This window comes from Moschus berezovskii, chromosome 4, assembly GCF_049115385.1.
Source record: "Moschus berezovskii isolate FMDL1 chromosome 4, NW_MosBer_1.0, whole genome shotgun sequence".
Classification (NCBI taxonomy): domain Eukaryota; kingdom Metazoa; phylum Chordata; class Mammalia; order Artiodactyla; family Moschidae; genus Moschus; species Moschus berezovskii.
In genome coordinates, this window is record NC_142463.1 from 21,169,227 (window position 1) to 21,191,798 (window position 22,572).

General features: G+C 43.4%; 1 protein-coding gene across 4 annotated transcripts in view; it reads right to left on the reverse strand.

Moving 5' to 3' along the window:
* MKNK1 (MAPK interacting serine/threonine kinase 1) overlaps positions 1-22,572 on the reverse strand; it is a 44,906-nt gene that overhangs the window by 19,554 nt on the left and 2,780 nt on the right. For 2 of the 4 annotated variants that reach the window (XM_055401726.2, XM_088835273.1), the window contains exons 2-5: positions 15,837-16,018; positions 6,125-6,231; positions 3,901-4,002; positions 1,311-1,408 (exon numbers count right to left, since the gene is read on the reverse strand). In XM_055401726.2, coding sequence (XP_055257701.2) covers positions 1,311-1,408; positions 3,901-4,002; positions 6,125-6,140 — 216 coding nt within the window. In that variant the 5' untranslated portion in view covers positions 6,141-6,231; positions 15,837-16,018. The remainder of the gene's footprint in view (positions 1-1,310; positions 1,409-3,900; positions 4,003-6,124; positions 6,232-15,836; positions 16,019-22,572) is intronic. The other 2 variants (XM_055401728.2, XM_055401729.2) reach the window with 2 other exon arrangements.

Consider the following 22,572-nt stretch of genomic DNA (forward strand, 5'->3'; position numbering starts at 1 on the left):
CAAAGAACAGGAGAGACATGAGACATGGGCAGCATTGCTGAAACTGAAGCACTGCCACGCCCAGGTCTGGTATTTGCCCAAAGATGCCAGGGAGCGTGGAGGAAGGGCAGCCTTGAAGTAGTAGTTCTGTCATCCACAAATGTATTAAATATTTGACAATCCATTTACATTTACCCACTTAGGCATATTTTTTAAATTACTTGAAATTTATACTGATCTGTTTAGAACAAGGAATCAAGATAATGCTTTTGCAACCACATGAAGCAACACTCCAGCAAAAAGGGCTGCAGCTTAGCAAGTGTTCTCCTTTAAAAATCCATCTGGGACTATGACCATTCGGTTAAAAGAAGAAAGATATCTTTCAGAAGCCAGTTTGATTGGGTTTACCCATTTGAAGCAGCGATGAGACCTGCTGGCTCAGGTAGATGTCTTGAAAACTTTGCTGGGTACCAGAATCCCCTGGATGGTTCAAATTAATGTTGCTGGGGCCTGCCCTGAGTTTCTGATTCAGCAGGTCTAGGACAGAGTCAGATAATTTGTATCTCTAACAAGTTCCAAGATCATCAAGTTGTGCTGATGCTGATAATGCAGGGACCACACTTTGAGAACCACTGCTTTAGATCCAACCCTTCTTTCATGTAGTGTCAGCACACAGAAGAGCAGAGGGGCAAGGTGAGCCACTAAGAGGTCATGTAGCTAGAAAATACTTCTCCTGCCCCAAAGCTGAGCACTTAGCCCTTGTCAACACACTGCTGTACATCACCTGGACAGCAGCTTATAAACTGTGAAATGTTTCTACCTCTACCAGGTCATTTTTGTTTTCATCTTCATAACCACTGCATGAGATTGGAAGGGTAGGTATTATTATCTTCCTTCTAGAAATGTGAGAACTGACACTCAAAGAGGTTCAGTGACTTGTCCCAAGTCAAACAGTAGTAGTTTGTCAAAAAAGAGATTCAGATAGGCCTTCTAATTCCAAATCTGTTTTCTGAAGCTGACTTCATTCACCAGAGGCACTGCCCTAAGCACTTTACACATATTAACTTATTTAAACCTCACAACAATACCATATAGGTTTGATCATTACACTCGTTATACAGATGAAGAAACTGAAGGACAGAAAGGTTAAGTAACTTGTCCAACGTTACACAGCAAGTAAGTAGAGAAATCGCTGAATCCAGCGAATATAGCTTTGGAGCTCCCATTCTTATTAAGCCACTATGCTGTGAAATGTAAAATGTATCTGGTTTAGGACAAGCTGGGACTCACTATCTGCAAAGTAAAGCCTGGTAGCTAGATGAGACACTCACTTTGACAGCATACTCGTTGCCATCCTGCAGGCTCACGGCAACTTGAACTTTGGCATTGGCTCCCTCTCCCAGCAGTTCAGAGGTCAGCTTGTACACATCTAGAGGTGAAATGGAGGAGAAGCATACCAAGATGAGTCACCCCTTTGCAGAGAAGGAAAGAAGATCTGAGTCACTTGGTTTCCCCAGTCTGACAGCGCAGGTGCTCAAGGGCCCCGCAGTGCTCATTGATGAGAAAGGCCACTAGTGCTCCCGGCTGCCTTGGGACTCAGCTTTACGACAAGCAGGTCTCATCGCAGGATCTTGTTCCTCATTTTAGAGATGAGGTCAGTGAAGGGGGTTCAATTCAGCACATGCTTCCCAAGCACCTACTGTGTGCCAGACAACGTGTCAGACTCACAATAGGGACAAAGTGAGGAATAAAATATAGTCCCTGGCCTTTGAGAGTCACAATCTGCTAGGGAAGACAGCCAGGTATGTACACAAGTGACCCCAGAAAAAACCAGAATAAACCAGAGAGGGAAAAAACACATTAAGAAAAAAAAAGAGCAGGGGAAGGGAAACGTTAAATCTGCTCAGTGGATCTGGGGGATCCTCACAGAAGGGGTGTGATCTGAATGGACATCATTCATTCACTCACTCATTTGTTGAGCACCTCCCACGTGACCAGTGCTAGGAACTGGTGATACAAAGGGGAATAAAGCACCGTTTTATCTTATACCACACATAGTGGAAGTCACTGGAGATTTCTGAGAAGTTTCCAGCAGTTGCCCACAGGAAACAGGAGAGAGAAGTAAGATGCAAACGGATGTCTCGAGGTTTTTAGAGTGCTGAGTCAGAGCGATTCTAACACAGCAATAGCCCTGGGTTGAAAGTATATTTAGGTGATCTCCCAGGCTCACAAACAGCACAAGTTCTCTGAACCCCTTCTAAAGGAAGCCACAGCTCCATCAAGGCCTCTGCTGAGCTGACCTCTTCCTCCCTTGGCTACTGTTCTTCAGCTTTTTCCTCTAAAGGGAGCCTAGCATTAAAACCTGCAGAATACGGTTAACCATGAAATCAGATTTTATCACTTAGTTATGAGAAACTCCATAATTGCCCAAGTCATCTGTGAATAACAGGAAGTACTCTCTTGTTCATTGAAAGAGAAAGACCTGCTGATTTGGAAACTATTCTAAAACCCTTGGGACTTTTGTTCATTCCCCACCCTCATCCCCTCTGCCATACACACACATCTACTGTTAAACACAAACAGACAAAACCTTATACTAAGCACCTTCTTGGTTCCATCACTGTTTGGTCTTAACAGCTGTTTGTGTTTTAAATGACATGCTTCTCTCACAGTGGATACTTGGATAGTAGCCCCTGTACATGTCAGGACAGGTTGGTGGCTGGAAGTCCAATATTCCTGACTTATAAAGGGTTTGTTTTAGGACCACTCTACAAAACAATCAGTTCACTAGTATGTCTGCAGTCCTGGAAAGAGGGACCATACAGGGAAGCTATTTCAAGTCTCACAACAAAAAAACAAAAGTAGATGCTGGGGGTCACTCCATCATTCCTTGGTTACTCCTAGGAATAGCGACTGAGACTTGCAGGTGTGTCCAATGAGTCACTTCATTCCATCCAGTGCCCAGTGATAACAGGACCAGTTCTGAGCCTGGTGCTTCACACACAGAGTCAAAATGTTTGATGACCTGATCATGTCCCCTGAACACAACATGCACTCTTCAAATGCAGTCAGAGTCATCCAGCACAAATAGCTGCAATCTCTAGGAGCTGAATTCTCTGCTGATAGAAGGTTTAAGTTTCTTTCTTTCTTTTTTTGGTCTGGCCATGCCACATGGTTTGCAGGATCTTAGTTCTCCAACTAGGGACGGAACCCAGGCCATAGTAGTGAAAGCGCGGAGTCCCAACCACTGGACGGCCAGGGAACTGCCTAGAAGATTTAAGTTTCATTTGCAGCCATGGCCTTTGATGTTTCATCTTCCTCTGCCATGGTTGTTCTACCTCTCAGCAGCTTCTCCAAGACCAGCTGAGGAAAAGATCACATCTGAAAAGGGGCTGAAACACACCAGGCGATCTTGCTCCATATGTGACTGTGACAGGCTGCCTTTCTGTTCCCTGATGAAGCGCTCAGACCATTCAGAGGAGGCCTGTGCATTATCTTGGAGCTCTTCCCATCCTGGTGCTCTCTCTCCATCACCCCCTTTCTATAAACAGTCTCATCTTTGCCTTTTTTTAAATTTTCTCAGCTTAAAATTGTATTAGTCAGCTAGAGCTGCCATATCTAGATACCGCCGACTGGGCGGCTTAAACCATAGAAATGTATTTTCGCACAGTTCTGGAGGCCATAAGTCCAAGATTCAGGGTGCTGTCAGATTTGGTGTCTATGAGGCTTACAGATGCCACCTTCTTGCTGTGTCCTCACATGGCTTTTTCTCTATGCTCATGTCTCTCACCCCTATCTTTCATGCCTATCACATGGAGAAACATGAAGCTAGCTCTAAGATCTATACTCGGGGCTACTAGGATGCTGGCATACTTGGGGAGTCACCCACCCAGCTCTAAGAGAACAAAAAGAGTGACCAACCTTCAAACTTTCCTGGCAAGGAATCAGTGGTCCGGGCCTTCCGCTTCTTCTTCTTCCTCTTGTCACTTTCTGCAATGGGAACGGGTTCACTGCTACCCATCTCTGGGAGAAGAGAGGAGATGGAAGGGAAGTATCACTGGACTGATCAAGCTATAAGTTCACCCAGAAGAAAGAGGAGTGGGGAGACCCAGGAGCTTTACACTTGTGGCTTTTAAATATCTATGAGGACTATTGATCTGTTTTGACCTAGGAGGCAAAACTAAAGGCGAACCATTATAGGAGATCATTAACTGTGGAAAGGAATTCAGACAGGTGGGCTAGATTAAAAGAAGATAGCAGAAGTCTGCTGTAACCAAGCTCAATAGCACATGGATTTAGATGTGCCCCCAAACTAAGCAATGAATCCATAAGCAGAATCCTAACTGTGACATCTTTCAGCCTCAGCACCAGAAAGGTAGGACCCAGGAAGCCAAGCAGAAAGGGAGATGGGTTTGGGAGGGCAGTCCATACAAATGAAATGACAAGTTCAGTAACATCCTGTGGATGTGCAAAGGATTCAAAAGGCCCTCCGTGGAGACTGCTTCTGTGAAGGTACAACAGGGCAGGGGTTCAGTTTGAGGGTGGCCCTAAATTCCTTCATGTCCAAGAGTATAGACTTGAGGGCCTGTGAGGCCCGGGGCACTCTCCCTCCTCAGCTCCTTATTTCAGAGGATACAGGTAGGGTCCATTCAGAAGTCTGCCGTTGACAGGTCTATGCCGAGTTGCTGGATTCAGTCATTTTATAAAAACATTATTATCTCTCCCTGGAAGGCACCTGGCTCCCCACCTTAAATGGAGGATTTGTGAGACAGACATTTAGACGTTGGACAGAAAAGGGTAGGGACAGAGAAAAAAGAAAAAGAGGAATAATGGACCAGTGGCCAATCATAGTCCTGTTTCTAAGACACTCTAGTAAGGGCCTTCCCCTGTTAAAGATAAATTACTTATAGAACATGTCATGCCCTCGATCCAGAGTGGAGCCTTAATACTCTTTGCCTGCAGTTAGAAATAATAAGATTTCTCTGAAGTCTCTGGGTCTAAATCCCCACCAGGGTGATTAAACCTTTACATCCTTCTAAAATAGAGGCACTCGAGTGCTGATGGGGTATACCAACCTTCAATAAACACAGGCTTGGGTTGCTGGGTTTCTTTATTTTTTCTGAGATTTTGAAATGGAAGCTGGCTCTTTGCCCACTGAGGGGAAAGGCCCATTCTCTTCTCAGAGGACCCCAGCTGAACACGATCAGAAAAATGGCAAGTCTGCTCAGGAAGACTGATTAGAGCCTAGGAATAGTTACTGTACACTGTTCTCAGAAGCAAGTATGCGACAGCCATTAGGAGAAAGCACACAGAACAAGGGCACGTTTCAATAGCACAATCCAGAAAAACCTGGTTAAGCAGCCAAGTGTCTGACAGCTCAATGGAGGTGCATTCTTCCTTCCATTTTTAGGATCTGATGACAGCAGACTTTCACTTACATTTTAGAGTACAGATAAACATGTGAAGAAAAGGAATCCACAGAGGATCTCAAACTACTACTCTAGCTGACAGCTTCAAGCACAAGATGTATCTGGGGACTGCAACATGCTATGAATTCAAAGAATTGAACTTAAATATTAGCACCCCAAGATCCACCCTCCCAAAGCGAAACTAAAAGGAAAAGAGATGCCCAACATAGCGAGAAATTCTACAGAAATAAAACACAGGGTCACTTATCTTCAGGACCCCACGGAGGGGGCACTGGCCAATGGGACAGCAGACTGAGGAGGGAGCACAGTCCCTCTTGCCCTGCCCTTGTGTGCAGTCCAGTGGCGAGCCCCCTCCCGCCCCACCCCACATCTGTTTTCTCACTAGCACTGTGCGCCAAGGGCAGAGTGGGCAGATCTGGGAGTCACTTCTCTCTTTCCTTCCCCTGTCCATGCTCTGAAGGAGGGCTGAAGGACAAGCAAAACAGCCCAAAGGCAGCAATGGAGAGGTGCTGCAAGAGAGCTGGCGGCGTTATGGTTCACAGGGGACGCTCAGACATACTTATGACTCTAGCTAGAAAAGCCCGTTAGTCGTAATTTATACTTGGTTTTCACCACAGCAGGGCTGAGGGACCCTCTCATGGAAGCAGCATACCTCTGAGCACTGCCACACATGCGATGTAAGATTTCATGACTTCGCACACAAAAAGATAGAGTACCTGGTCTATTCTGCATGGATTCCAATGGAAGAGGGTATGCCAGAAGGGACAGACGGTTAAGACTTTCCTTGGAAACAGAACTTGTTGAAGGAGAGTTGTTTTTGAAACTAAGAAGAAAAAATGTAGGAAGGCAGTGAAGTGAAAAAACATATTTAACTTCCCTGTTTACAGTGGGGGGTGGGTGGGGCAGGAAGTGGGATGGAGACGTATCATCATCTTACCAAAGGGCTGAAAGCTCTTTACCTGGAGCCTGTCCATACACTCTCTTGGGACCTTAGTTTATTATGTGTGTAATCATTTGATGCTTCCTCAGGGTGCGAGGCTCCACAATCAAGCTGGTCCTTGGCTCACCTCCTTTCCTCGGCCAAAGAACTCCTCTCAGCCATCAAATCCCAGCTCAAAAGTCTTCCCTCTCTTATAATAAGTTAAGGCTTTCACAAATACTTTGGAAATCTATGCAAATAGATTACTGTACTGTACTGTGCTACTGTACAGAACTCAAATAGGGTCCTCCATCCACTGCTTCCAAACACCCTGCTAGCAGCTAATACCAGAGCACTGGTTCTATTTGGCCTTGAGCTCTCTCCAACGTCCTACAGGCCAGGGCTGTCTTCACCTGCTCACCCCTGTGTCTTCTAAGTAAATCATGGTGCAGGATCAGATACATACCAGGCATCAGAAAATGTGTACTGAAATAAAAATGATACGAGAAGACACACATCCTTGGGCTTAAGCACAGGCCTGTCACCAGGCCCTCGAAGTACCAAGTGCACACACTGAAAGAAATATAGGGACACCTTTGCCCTGGAGGCAGCACAGAGAATTCGTTCACCGAGTTCCCTGAAACACTCCCTCTCAACAAAGCCCCCTCAGCTAGCACTTCACTGCCTCCAGCCCTTGCTTTCCTCTTGGGCAAGACTTAGGGGTCCACTGCTCGTGTACCAGTGGAGGTGGAGCTGGAGAGGAAGCACACTGGGGCCTGGCTTTGGGAGACCTAGTAACAGTTCAGTTCAGATATTACCAGATGTAGCATCAAGACCAAGTTACTCTGCCTCTTAAAAGTATCAGTTTCCTCATCTACAGATTAGGTTTAAAAATAAAACCTGCCCTTTCCAGCAATGCAAGGACCCAGTGTTTTACATAATATAAAAGTGTTTCAAAAAACATGTGTATGCATAAGTCTGTATGCACATACACAGAGGAGAAAGACTAGACAGAAATACATAAAAATGTTAAACTATTACAATCTGAAAGAGTGTTGATTAGGCACCAAGCACAGGTATTTTACATATATTATCTCAATTCTCACAATAATCGCCAAAGGTAAGTACTTCACCATATTTCAAGTAAGGAAACTGGGGCTCAGAGGTTAAATTATCTGTGTGCGTTAGTTGCTCAGTTGTGTCTGATTCCTTGTGACTCCATGAGCCTGCCAGGCTCCTCTGTCCATGGGATTCTCCAGGCAAGAATACTAGAGTGGGTTGCCATTCCCCTCTCCAAGGGATCTTCTCAACCCAGGGTTTGAACCCAGGGATCTTCTCCTGCATTGTGGGCATTCTTTATCATCTGAGTCATGAGGGAAACTAAATTATCTACTGAATGCCAAACATCTAGTTAGTTGTTTAAATGGAATTTAAACTCAATGCTGCCCTTTCAAGTCCAGGTTATGTCTGGTCTATAACAATTTTCTCTGTGTGATGGGGTGATTTTTATTTTCTTTATATTTTTCAGTATTCTCCAAATGGTATCAATGATGTTTACTACTTTATTTAGTGCTATTACTATTTCAGTCAAGTTTTTATTTTTCAACAAAATATACAATAATATTTCTCTAACGAACATTTGAATTTAGTCTGTACAGCTTTACAAATGATACCTAGATTTCTTTATACTGAAATTCAACATTAGGTGGAGAAAAAACATTTCAGGAATTCTGGTACCGTGAATATATCATTTGTATAATTATGAAAAACAAATACCATTTTAATTTTTATCTTTATAAATACTATTTTTTTAAAAGGAAAAACTTTGTGAAAAAAAAAAACCTCCAAAACAATGCATTGAACACTTGTGTCTGAGATACACTCTTTTAAGTCCTGGCTCTTCACACTGTGTGAGCCTTGGTAAATTGCTTATCTTCTCTGAGGATCAGTTTCTCCATATACAAAACAAGGTCAGAGTAAGGCCCCTGACTCTATATCAACAAGAATTTTGTGAAGATCAAATGAAAAACGAGAAGTGAAAGCACTGCTGACTTATTCAACAAATACTATATTTATTGGGCACCTACTGGCTGTCCAGTGCTAGACACCGAGAACACAAGAGAAGACACAGTCTCTACCCTGATGGAATTTAAATCCACAGGAATTTAAAACCATTTCAATTCAGTGGGATAAGTACTATAAGAGGGGAGTACCAGGTGCTATGGAGCAACAGACAGGCATTTAACTCAGTTTTGTCACTAGAGGGAGGGACAGCTAAGCTGACACCTGAAGGATGAGCAGGAACCAGCCAGGTGGGGGCTGGGGAGAGAGAGAGAGAGAGGAGGTACATGTGCTAAGGCCTGCAAAAGAGGTGCGTGGCCGGCTAGTGCCACTGCAAGTCGTTCAGGCTGGCTGGAGTGTAGAGGACGTGGGGAAGTGTGATAAGTTAGCTGAAGGGGTGAGCAGATGCAGATCATATGCAGTCTCACCATCACAGTATCATCACCATCAACAGTGTATGTGTTTCTATGCCTCGGCATGAGTTTATCTTGCTTTCTCCACTAAAATAAGAGGAGGGATGCATAGTCTCCTTTCTTTGTAAAACGCATTATCAAGTGGAAGTGTTCAGTTCAGTTCAATCGCTCAGTCGTGTCCGACTCTCTGCGACCCCATGAATCACAGCACGCCAGGTCTCCCTGTTCATCACCAACTCCCGGAGTTCACCCAAACTCATGTCCATAGAGTCGGTGATGCCATCCAGCCATCTCATTCTCTGTCGTCCCCTTCTCCTCCCGCCCCCAACCTTTCCCAGCATCAGAGTCTTTTCCAGTGAGTCAACTCGTCGCATGAGGTGGCCCAAGTATTGCAGTTTCAGCTTTAGTATCAGTCCCTCCAATGAACACCCAGGATTGATCTCCTCTAGAATGGACTGGTTGGATCTCCTTGCAGTACAAGGGACTCTCAAGAGTCTTCTCCAGCACCACAGTTCAAAAGCATCAGTTCTTCGGCGATCAGCCTTCTTCATAGTCCAAGTGGAAGTGTTGCTGCTGCTGCTGCTGCTAAGTCGCTTCAGTCATGTTGGACTTTGTGCGACCCCATAGATGGCAGCCCACTAGGCTCACCCATCCATGGGATTCTCCAGGCAAGAACACTGGAGTGGGTTGCCATTTCCTTCTCCAATGTGTAAAAGTGAAAAGTGAAGTCACTCAGTCGTGCCTGACTCTTAGTGACCACATGGACTGCAGCCTACCAGGCTCCTCCATCCATGGGATTTTCTAGGCAAGAGTACTGGAGTGGCTTGCCATTGCCTTCTCCGAAGTGGAAGTGTAGTAGGTGTTAAAGATACAATCCAACGACCAACCTGGTTCCTGCATGTGGAGAGGACCCAGAGGACTCACAGAGCAAAAATGGGCTGAGGGGTCTCACCTGGTAGGACTACAAGAGCCACAGATATTCCTGACATGCAAGCACCTATCCACTGCTCAGCCCACAAGCTGACCTCAAGGCCCAGCTTCTGACAGAACTGTGTCATTTCTCCACGAAGTCTTAGGAGCCACACTGCCCCCAAAGGCACCAGATCTGTTCTCCACCTTTCGGTAGAGCTTAGAGAGAACCAGCATGAACATCTGGTACGTGATACCAAAGATGATCATTCTTCCCCAAGAACGTGACTTTGCTAGCTAAGTCGGCTTGGCAAACTTAGTTTATGCTCCTCTCCCAACTACCCGAGAATTCTTTTTAAGGTCTATAATTCACTTTCCAACCTGTGAGAGTAGTTCCCTTAGTCACTGGAGCTTTCTAGAGAATGAATAGTGGTGACGGTAAGCTGCTGAAGATAATTATCAATTCAGCTGTCTTCTCAGTCATCAGCTGGCTAAGGGCCCCCAGACAAATGGAGAACTAAGAAAATGAAAGGAAACTGAGGAAATGAAAGGAAGGGCGATGGACACTCTTAAGGAAGAGGCTGAGACTAAGGAACCTGGGCAGAGGATGAGGCAGGGAGGAGGAGCTGGGGAGGCTGGCCTGGAACATTTACTGCTCTGAGCAGTAACAGGAGCAGTAGTAGACACCCCACACTGACTTGATGCTCAGCACATGCCAGGCAAAGTTCTACACATTTGACAGACACCACAGTTTACACAAACTGACTTACTCAATCGCTAGCGCTCTACAAGGCAGTATAATTATTACACACATTTTACAGATGAAGAACCTGGGTACAGATTAAGTAATCTGCCACAATTATACTGCTAGTAAGTGGCAGAGCTGGGATTTAAATCTAGAGTCTGGCTCAGAATTCAAGCTTTTAACTATTACAGTATATTTAAACATGAAAGGCAGAAAGGGACAGGCAGCCAGAGTTACCCAGGTACCAGACAAGAACGCTTTTATCTAGGAACTTTAGCATGGAGCCTCCCCTCTGATGTGCTGTGAGCTACTGATCCTCTCACCAGCTGAACAACATCACTTTTTCTGTGTACTATGAGGTCAAAAACATTGGGCGGCTCCAGCTTACATAAAACAAGGTCATGACTTACCACATGATCACTATTAATCTAAAATCTAACTACCCAGAAGTTTCCTCTCCCTTGCTCTGAGGCAGTTTTGTATTTTGTTTTGGCCTGTTACAGGATGAGTTACCAGCCAGTCCAACTACATTATTCCATGGCAGTTCTGATATCAGGACAAGGCTACTGTATTCTTCTGTCTGACTGATTAGTTGGTTGATTTGGTTTCTGGTGGTATCATTACTATGTAGGGGACAAGATCAACGAAAGGGCACACTCAAATGGAAGTCAAATTTAACACATAATGGATGAAAGGAGCACCTTGTGAAATCAGCTTGTCCTGATCAAAGGACAGCCTGTGAATGTGATTCCAAGGGTCTACAGTATTTCACAGGTTTGCCCCAGAGTCCAGGGAGAAGTGAGGCTGGGCAGCATTATGCAGACGGCAGCCTACCACTCAACTACAGTAAGGCCCACTAAGGTGCCAGTGGGGTGATGTTTCACAACAGGCCTCAAACAGGGAGGGGATGGTAAGATTCCCAGGGGCAAAAGGCCTAATTTCAGGACCATCTTCTTCTGCTGTTCTGATTCCGGGCTCATGAGAAGCCTTCAGAGTTGTCACTGCATCACCTGGTAAAAGGAATGAGAACAGGAAAGGTGGAGGGGATAAAGGGAATGTGTACTTAAGAAATGGTAAGCAGGAAAACAAAACTACCATGTGACCATACCTGGGTATTTTTCTGAAGAAAATGAAAACATTAACCTGAAAAGATACCTGCTCCCTCATGTCCATAGCAGCATTACTTACAATAGCCAAGATATGGAAACAATCTAAGTATCCACTGATGGACAGGCAGATAAAAGAGCGTGAGATACATACATACAATGGAATAGTATTCAGCCATAAAAAAGAACGACATCCTGCAATCTGCAATGGTATGGATGGTCCTTGAGGGTATTAGGCTAAGTGAAATAAGTCAGACAGACAAAGACAAATACTATATGATCAGTGAATGTAACTTATATGTGAAATCTTAAAAAAGAGAACAGATTGCTCATTGCTGGAGGTAGCAAGTAGAGGATGGGTGAAATTGGGGGTACAAAGAGTCAAAAGGTACAAAATTCTAGTCATAAAATAAGTCATGGGACAGAATGTGAAGCATGGCAATTATAACGGCTTCCCTGGTGGCTCAGGTGGTAAAGAGTCTGCCTGCAATGCTGAAGAGCCGAGTTCGATCCCTGGGTTGTGAAGATCCCCTGGAGAAGGAAATGGCATCCCATTCCAGTATTCTTGCCTGGAGAATTCCATGGACAGAGGAGCCTGGTAGGCTACAGCACAGGGGGTCACAAAGAGTTGGACACGACTGAGTGACTAACAGACAACACAGGACAACTATACTTAATAATGCTGTATGGTATATTTGAAAGTTGCTAAAAGAGATGGGAATACCAGACCATCTGACCTGCCTCTTGAGAAACCTGCATGCAGGTCAGGAAGCAACAGTTAGAACTGGACATGGAACAACAGACTGGTTCCAAATAGGAAAAGGAGTACATCAAGGCTGTATATTGTCACCTTGTTTATTTAACTTATATGCAGAGTACATCATGAGGAACGCTGAGCTGGAAGAAGCACAGGCTGGAATCAAGATTGCTGGGAGAAATATCAATAACCTCAGATATGCAGATGACACCACCCTTATGGCAGAAAGTGAAGGGGAACTAAAAAGCCTCTTGATGAAAGTGAAAGAGGAGAGTGAAAAAGTTGGCTTGAAGCTCAACATTCAGAAAACTAAGATCATGGCATCTGGCCCCATCACTTCATGGGAAATAGATGGGGAAACAGTGTCAGACTTCATTTTTTGGGGCTCCAAAATCACTGCGGATGCTGATTGCAGCCAGGAAATTAAAAGACGCTTACTTCTTGGAAGGAAAGTTATGACCAACCTAGATAGCATATTAAAGAGCAGAGACATTACTTTGCCAACCAAGGTCCGTCTAGTCAAGGCTATGGTTTTTTCAGTGGTCATGTATGGATGTGAGAGTTGGACTGTGAAGAGGGCTGATCGCCGAATAATTGATGCTTTTGAACTGCGGTGTTGGAGGAGACTCTTGAGAGTCCCTTGGACTGCAAGGAGATCCAACCAGTCCACCCTAAAGGAGATCAGTCCAGGGTGTTCATTGGAAGGACTGATGCTAAAACTGAAGCTCCAATACTTTGGCCACCTCATGAGACAAGTTGTCTCACTGGAAAAGACTCTGATGCTGGGAGGGATTGGGGGCGGGAGGAGAAGGGGATGACAGAGAATGAGATGGCTGGATGGCATCACCGACTTGATGGACATGAGTTTGAGTGAACTCCGGGAGTTGGTGATGGACAGGGAGGCCTGGCGTGCTGTGATTCATGGGGTCGCAAAGAGTCGGACACGACTGAGCGACTGAACTGAACTGAAGAGTACACCTTTAAAATTCTCATCACACACAAAAATTCTGTAACTGTGTACAGTGATAGATGTTAATGAGACTTACTGTGCCGATTGTTTCACAAATATCAAATCATTATGTTGTATACCTGAAACTAATAAAATGTTATACGTTGATTATGCCTCAATTGAAAAAAAAAAGAAATAGCAAGCAGGAGTAAAGGACTGGATTTGTGTGAGCAGGACAGTATAAAAAGCCGGAGTCAGCTCACCCAAGTTTATTAATACAGCCCACAAGGCCCTTCAACATCTGGTGCCCATCTACTTTCCAGCCTCACCAACCTTTAGTCATTTATTCTTTCAAGAAAAAATGAAAAGAGTGGCTAGTTCAGCTTGCAATTCACAAACAATCTCACAAGTGCTTTTCCTCAATACAAGTGCTGTGCTTTGATATACAGCAGGAGTGCTTTGAACATTTTCACAGTGTCATATGGAATAGTAAAAAGTTGTGTACTCGAGATTCAGTAAAATTAATGATTTCTACTGCTTCATCAAGGACAGATTTAAGTGAACATGGCATTTAAAAAAAAACCTCTAAGTTTGTAGTGGTGAAGAATACAATGACTGAGAGTACAGTTCAGCTGCTGCCAGGATCTGTGCTAAGGCACCAGCAGTTTGCCTCTTGTTGCTCTGCAACAACAAACAGCATCTTGGCACGATTATGAAAACAGCTTTGACCTTGTAGATACCCTGAAAGGTTTTCAAGGCTCCCCAGGGTCTGCAGAGCACATTTGTGAACCACTGTTCTAGGCAATGGGGAGGGATTGGCCACCCCTGGAGCTGTGCTTTAGCGCAGGGTCCCCAACCTCCAGGTCTTCTGTTAGATCAGTGGTAGCATCAGATTAGAAATAAAGTGCACAACAGATATGTAATGCACCTGAATCATCGCTAAACCACCCCTCAATCCCCAGTCCATGGAAAAATTGTCTTCCAAGAAATCGGTCACTGGTGCCAAAAAGGTTGGGGACTGCTGCTTTAGGGCCATCAAACTGGCTGTGATGGTAAAACAAACTGTAGGCTGGAGGGGGACTGGAGGGCAGAGTGAGGCTGTGGCAACCTGGAGGAAAGCAGGGAAGGTGCAGCTGAGGTGGGGACAGAAAGGAAGAAAAAGAGGTAAAGAGTGTTATGGGGAGAGGGAATGAAGCCACGGAGGCAAAGCTGGTCCTGATCCTGCCCAGTGACTGGAGATGGAGGAGGAGTCAAAGACCACTACCCTTCTCAAAGGAAGGCATGGGGCCTAATTTCTCTCCATCCCTACTGTCTTGTATGGAACCAGACACAAAGGGTTACTTCAATATATGTTACCTAGTCAAAGTCAGGTAACGTAAGAACAGCAGTACCATCAAAGAAGGGGAGAATCCACCAAGGGCAGCTCATTGGGGATGGGAAGCAAGGGAAGTCTATGTCCCTGGCAAGCTTCAGCCAAAGGAGGGTGACACAGCAGCAAAACAGGAAAACTCACAGGTCAGGCTAAAGCCATTCTCACCTAGCCCACAGCTAAAGCAATCAGCAAATGAGGCACTGTTATAACTGTGAGGCACGATGAGACCTCAGGTCAGCATGTCAAACAGAACCCTTCAAAACGTCCTCAGATACGTTACATTTATCTTAAAAACCTGAAAAGATACATTTCAAGACATTATTAACAGCAGTTACTTGGGGAGACTGAAATTAAGGGGGTTCAGAATTTTATTTTTTATAGTTCTGTTGTATTTGATTTTGTTTTGTGATGATACAGTTGTTTTAACTTTAGGGAATAAATGTTTTATTTACTGCATAGTTTTCCTTATGACCCTCTCTGCCATTTTCTTCTTGTGCTTCTCCCTGCTTAATAACTGTCTTAGGCGTGCCAAGGAACCCAGCTAATCCCAGTTGCCCAATTGAACACTGAGTCTCTGACTTACTCCTTCCTCTGGCAATATCAGATACAGGTCTACACAGCTTATGGAAAGTTCACTTTATGCCACTTTGCTTTTATGAAAGCCCTTTGTAGTATGTACCCATTTTCAATAAATACTAAGAGGGTTTTCCTTTTTATGAGAAAGGATGAAAAGTGAAAATGTAGTTCAGCACATCTTGAATGTTACAGTGGCAGCATGCACCGTGAGCAGTGAGAGTGGCACCACTGAACTCCCTCCCTAGGAACTACACTCAGCATCTAGCTGATGGAGCTTGGAACTCTATCTGTGAGCATCTGTGCTTGATCTCCATTTATTTTTTGCACCTATTAGCAAGATGTGTCCTAAGATAATTGCTTTACACCATTTCAGCTTAAGGAAGGTTTCACTGGAAGGTTCTACTTTCAGATAGTGGGGAAATCTGTAGTTTCAAGCTGATGCAATCTAAAGTGTTAAGTAAGGGACTTCCCTGGAGGCCCAGTGGTTAAGACTGAGTTTCCAATGCAGGGGACACAGGTTCAATCATTGGTTGGGGAACTAAGATTCTATGAATCATCTGGTGTGGCCAAAAGGTAACAATTTTTTTCCTAAAGTTAAGTAAAATGGGCATGCAATCTTACCTATCGGTCTGCCCAACTCTGCAAAGCGAGTCCTCTGTAAACTTGAAACTTCACCCTCAATAATGCTTCTGTCAGGGGGCTGCTGTTTTCCAGCTACAGGAAAGGTTTCAATGGCCTTGGTGCACAGTAGACATTATTCAGTTCTCCATTGGCCTCTGCTTCATCATGTCTGGCATGAAAATCTTCAGAAAGCAGAAACAGAAAGAATGTAAAAATACTGACTTAATAACCAGAGAAGACAAAGATCAACCTGTATTCCCTAAATCTTTGTGTTATATCAGTAAGGCAATCATAGATTTCCCCAGTCATTAAAATCAAGCTTTGGAGCATTTAAAATGCTGACACAAAACTTTGATTTAACAAGTGTCTGGGTTAAAGTTTTCAGATTATGCTTCCACTGTGGCATTCTAAACCCAAAAAGAAGTAATTGGACCTGGATAACAGATAGGGACACCTTTGTTCCCTGAAAAGCCTTACACAGAAGGTAAAGGCTGCCACTGCTCTGTTGTCCACTTATTTAGAGATGAATGAATTCTGGGTCCATCTCCCAGTGGTCAGGTCTAAGACTCAAAGGTGGGAGGCAAGAGTCAGAAAGGAAAAGTAGATGCTGAGAACAGCTGGTAGCATGAACAGGAACAAGGTTTTCCACCAACTGCCTAACTATTGCTGGTTTTCCATCTGATGACTTCATTTTCCGAACGTCCACTGCTATTTTTAATCTCATGGCTCCACTTATCAGCTGCCAAAGTTGATTTGTCAATTTCTCTATGCAATGAGTATGTACTTCCCCTTTTCCCAATGGAAAAGCTCTGAAAATCTAGTTTAAATCTGAATTCTAGGCCCTCGTGCTAACATTTCTAAAGTGTTTTCCTAACTGGAAGCCGGATGTGTTTCATCATTACCTCAAATCACATGTTCCAAACTGGACTTGTCCCCAGCCCCCAGCTACCACCTCCTTCCTCCTTTCTCTTTTTCTCTATCACATTATCAACCTGCCAGTCACTCAGCCACAGAACCTTTAAATCATTTCTAATGTTGCTTTCTCTTCCAACCTCATAAGCTCCAACTATTACTATGATCAGGCTCTCCTTCAGCCTGGTATGTAGTTCCTTGAAAAATAACACCCATTTATCCTTCCAGTCCCACTATAAATTACTGACAGCAGTCCCACAATTTACAGGAATAGTCCCTGACTTTTTTTCTACTTCATCCAACATTGAATTGAAAGCACATCTACTATTGTAATACTTAGCGTTGGCTCCCCTCATGCACACGTGGCTCTCCCATGAGGCCATATGCTCCTCAAAGGCAAGGATGTATTTTTTCATCTTTGCATTTCCAGCATCTAATGTAGTATCTGGCACAAAAAAGGGCTCCAGTTAATATCTGAATGAATTATTTCATCCATAAAATATTTCTTTATTGTTCAGGAGAGAACATTAACACATAGAATAATCCTTCCTATTGTGCATTTTATTCCCAAACAAATCTCTGTGGCCCAAGGAAACTATTTCCAAGGTCTACAAAAGCTCAGGTTATGTTCCCTCTCTCTATGACCACAATGCTTCCAGGGACAACCCTGAACACCCTTGACTTTTAACTCTGCTTTCAGTCTTGCCATAGGTTTGAATCTCTTGGTCCCTTCTTGTTGCCTATAGTAGGGGTTGGCAATTTTTCTCTGTAAAGGGCCAGAGTCAATATTTTATACTTTGTGTGTCACATGGCCTCTGTCACAACAACTACTCAATTTTGCCTTTGCAGAGCAAAAGCTGCCAGAGATGATATGAAAATGAATGAGTGTGGCTATATTTCAGTAAGACTTTATTTGTGGATGCTGAAGTTTTAATTTTATATGATTTTTGTGTCACAAAATATTAATTTTTCTCTTGAACTTTTTTTCAGCCATTTAAAAATGTAAATGGCTTGCAGTCCAGACAAAAACAAGTGGTGAGCCAGATATCGACTGAGGGCCATAGTTTGCCAATCCAGCTTTTCTTTCCTCACCAACTCCATCCTTCTACACACACACACACATTTCTGTTCATTTCCACCTCTAGTAGACTTACAGTAAAAACAGCCTTCACAATTCCTTTATGGACTTTCATGTTATTCTGTTTGGAGCCACTCCAGGGCTTGGGAGGGAGAAAGTGAGTGGGTATTTGAGTCATTAGGGCCTAGATTCAGAGTCTAGCCTTATCGTGTAATAATGAGGTAACCCTGGACATAATATTTAACCTGTGTTTCACCGTCGTCATCCATCAAAAGGGAGCAATAACAGCTACATGACAGGGATTTTGTGAGAATGAGCTAATCCATATCAAGTTCATGGCACAATGCCTGGTTTATAGTATGCACTCAATAAATAGTTATTATTATTCTAGCTTGGGATATGGCTTCCTCAGATCAGCTGTGACTCTGGAAAGCAATCCAGCCACTCTGTAAACCATAACTGGGCAGCAGAAGAGAACAAACTGAGAGCAGAGTACAGAGGCAGAGACAGAGTTTGGAGGTTTTTCAGACACATGACCCAGGATTCTGAGTGCCTGGTTGGCCCTGATTCCTTCTGACACCATTCCAAATTCTAGTGGGCCTTGTTTCCTCCTCAGAAAGAACTTCTGACTCTCACACTACCTTCTTAGCATTCCATACGAAATATCCAGAAGTGCCCTGGAACCCTCTCCTCATTCCCACACCTCTTCCTGGTATACAGCTGGGAAAGGGTGAAATGTGATCGGGCTAAATCTCACAGACTGGTCTGCCACCGGATCTTATATAGGTCAAGCATCCAACTCTCTCTCAATTATTCATGAATTTTCTGCTGTACAGGGAATGAATTTTTTCAGAGTTCAAGAACTAGTCTCTCTATAGAAGCTTTAGAGAAAAAAAAAACAAGTACACAAATAAGACATTTCCCTCCATAAAACATCAGTAGCAGGGCAGATAAGACAGATAAGCTTGTAGTATCTCTGTCCTTGATCCGAAAAGCCAGATTTGAGCCTGGTACTTCCCTGCTCCAACACTTCTAGTGGGTATCTACTGCCTCTGGAATGACCAAGCTCCCACGCTGTCACTCAGGGACTCCACAATCTTGCCCTAGCCCACCCCTCCGGCATTATATCTTACCACTCCTTGAAAGAAGTCCTGATCTATAACCCAGGCAAAATGGACAGTTTCTACCTAAACTCACTGAACAATTTCCAGCTTCCTACACTTGTGCATAACTCGATCACAGTACCTGTAGCATTTTATTGTGCATCTCCCCCTAAACTGTGAGTTAGCCACAGGGCGGAAGCTGTGTCTGATTCACCTCTGGGTCCTCTACCCCTAGCACAGTGCCTGACATGGGGTAAACATTCAATAAACGTTAATGAATGAATGAAAACATCTGAAGTTATTCTGCTCTTAAACTGTTTTAGTTGGACTCCTATTAGCAGACTAAGCACATTTTGGGTCGCTGTCAAAAGGAGAAGACCTAAGAGAAAGAAAAGCATAACCAATGTGATCCAAGCAATGGAAAATATGTTTTAACAGTGAAATAAAAGAAAACATGGCTGTTTAACCTCCAGAAGAGAAGATGAGGCCCAATTTGATTCTGGTTTTAAGTCTACAAAAGGTTCTCATGAGAAAATCTTGATCTCATCCTTTCTCATAATCAGAGGGAACTTTTCCATATTCATGGAAAGTGGAAAAAGAAGAAACAGCTTAAGTTCAGGCTAGAGGGGCTTAAGTTGGAGAGAAAGAAGAACCAAATCAGGGAGCATTTTTCAAAATACACTGTTACTGTACTTTCTGGCAAGTGAATTGAAGGGGTTTGGCTGAGTACTGTTTTTTTGGGCCATACTATGCAATTCGTGGGATTTTAGTAATCTGACCAGGGATTGAACCCTGGTCCTCGGCAGTGAGAACACAGAAACCTCTGGACTGCCAGGGAATTCCTGGTAGGCATTTTTATTGAAGGCTGTGCAAAAGGAAATAAATATGCAGCTCTGTTCCTATTTGCTGTGGAGACCGGGTGGGTGAAACAAAAGTCAGGTAAGACTTTTCTAATGAGTCATTGACTTTTTTTTTTGAGCCACTGACTTTTAATTGACCCTTTTCCTACTGGCAGTTTTTGTTATATCATCCTTTGCAGTCCTGTGATGGAACAATCTAGTACAGGCATACCTCGGAGATACTGCATGTTTGGTTCCAGATCACCACAATAAATCAAGTCACATAAATTCTTCGGTTTTTTGATGCATGTAAAAGTTATATCTATAGTATATGGTAATCTATTAAGTAGGCAATAACATTATGTCTTAAAAAATGTAATACCTTAATTAAAATTAATCATTAAATTAAATCAATTTAATATTATTAAAATTAATTGAAAGTAATAAAATACACTTATTGCTAAAAAATGTTAACCATCATCTGACAATACATAGTTGCCACAAACCTTTAATATGTAAGAAATGCAATATTTTTGAAGTGCAATAAAATGAGGTATGACTATGTTTCAAATTTTCTTGATGGGACAATGGAAAGAAAGAGAAGGCAATGATATCAGAGTAAGACAGTAGGGAAATGGTCATAAAAATATACCTTCTATAAAACCAATACCTAATTGGTTAATAATAATTATCAATAATAATAATTGTTATAATTATTATCAATAATAATTATTATTATCAATAATATTACTATTGGGACTTTCCTGGTGGTCCAGTGGCTAAGACTCCATGCTCCCAGTGCACAGGGTCCTGGTTCCATTCCTGGTCAGGGAACTAGATCCTGCATGCCACAACTAAAGAGCTCGTGTGCTGCAACAAAATGTTCCTGTTCTCCAACCTCTTTACCTTTTTTCTGAAGACAGAATAAACAGAACCCCAGTCACAGCATTTGGAGTCTTGCAATACAGTGAAAAGAACACAGTTCTCTGAATCCAACACTAATAGGTTTGGACCAAGCTCTGTCGCTTATGAGCTACATGACTTTGGACAAATCACTCTAATCTTTCTGAGGTCCAGTTTCTTCATCTTTAAATTGGGGTTAAATATCCCCATGTTACAGGATTCTGAGGATTAAATAAATTATAGTGTGTAATACATCTAACATACTCAGCCACAAAGCAGAGTAGAGACTAGATAAACATCAGTGTTCTTCTCTTCATACCTCTATACATTATGGCCACAATTAATCATTTCAGTTTATTTCCCTTCCTCACCAAATCCATTCCTCTCCCTCTACCTCACCTCCAACTCTAGACCACTGCCCAAGCTGATCCTTCTCACCAGAATGAACCTCCTTCAAGGCCTAGCATAAATTTTCCAACCTTCAGGATTCCTTGCTGAACCCCCTTTGGTCATGTTGGGATTGATTTCTTCCACTTTGTTTACATTCTTTACTACATTCACTAGAGTCAACCTGATTTTGGTTATTTAGGTACTTATCTGTCTTGCCAACTACTGGAGGGAGAAGGCTCTGAGAAGACAATTACTTATAGGAGAGCAGGAAATGTGTTGCTCTCTTCTGTGTATATTTCTCAATACCAGGGTCCTGTATGTAGAAAGAGCTCAATATGTGTTTTTTGAATTGAATCTTGCCACCATGGTTTTTCCAGTAGTCATGTATGGATGTGAGAGTTGGACTATAAAGAAAGCTGAGTGCCAAAGAATTGATGCTTTTGAACTGTGGTGTTGAAGAAGACTCTTGAGAGTCCCTTGGACTGTAAGGAGATCCAACCAGTCCATCCTAAAGGAGATCAGTCCTGGGTGTTCATTGGAAGGATTGATGCTGAAGCTGAAACTCCAATACTTTGGCCACCTGATGCGAAGAATTGACTCATTTGAGAAGACCCTGATGCTGGGAAAGACTGAAGGCAGAAGGAGAAGGGGACGACAGAGGATGGGATGGTTGGATGCCATCACTGACTAAATGGACATGAGTTTGAGTAAACTCCGGGAGTTGGTGATGGACAGGGAGGCCTGGCGTGCTGCAGTCCACAGGGTTGCAAAGAGTCAGACATGACTGAGCAACTGAACTGAACTGAATCACTGACTGATAAACTTTACAGAAAGCTCCTGGACTGAGTTTCTAAAATTCTGCTCTCACTGCCTGACTTGTTTAACACGCAATTTTTACAGTATACTAATATTCCTAAACTAAGAGCCACTAATACTCATGCAGTTTGCTTCATTCTATACCCACTCTTTCAACCCACACTGGACTCGTCTAAAGACATTTCTTCAGGATATAGGAAGACATGGCTGGGAGGACATCACTCCCTCATGGAGGTAGGTGACCCTGAGGAACTGTTCTACCCCACTGGTTAGAACGACAGCCATTGAAACCATATTAAAAAGCAAACAGTATTCCAGGCCAGAATACTGGAGTGGGTAGCCTTTCCCTTCTCCAGGGGATCTTCTCAACTGAGGGACTGGACCCAGGTCTCCTGCATTGCGGGCAGATTCTTTACCAGCTGAGCCACAAGGGAAGCCCAAGAATACTGGAGTGGGTAGCCTACGCTTTCTCCAGTGGATCTTCCTGACCCAGGAATCGAACCAGGGTCTCTTGTATTGCAGGCAGATTCTTTACCAATTGAGCTATCAGGGAAGCCCATAAAGCAAACATGTAGAACCCCAAAGTAGATCTGAATGATTTCTAGCTGCCTCCATTTCCAAGTCTGTAGAATACATAGTTTTGACATGTCACATATAAAGCACTTAAAACAGTATATGCTACATAATAAGTACTC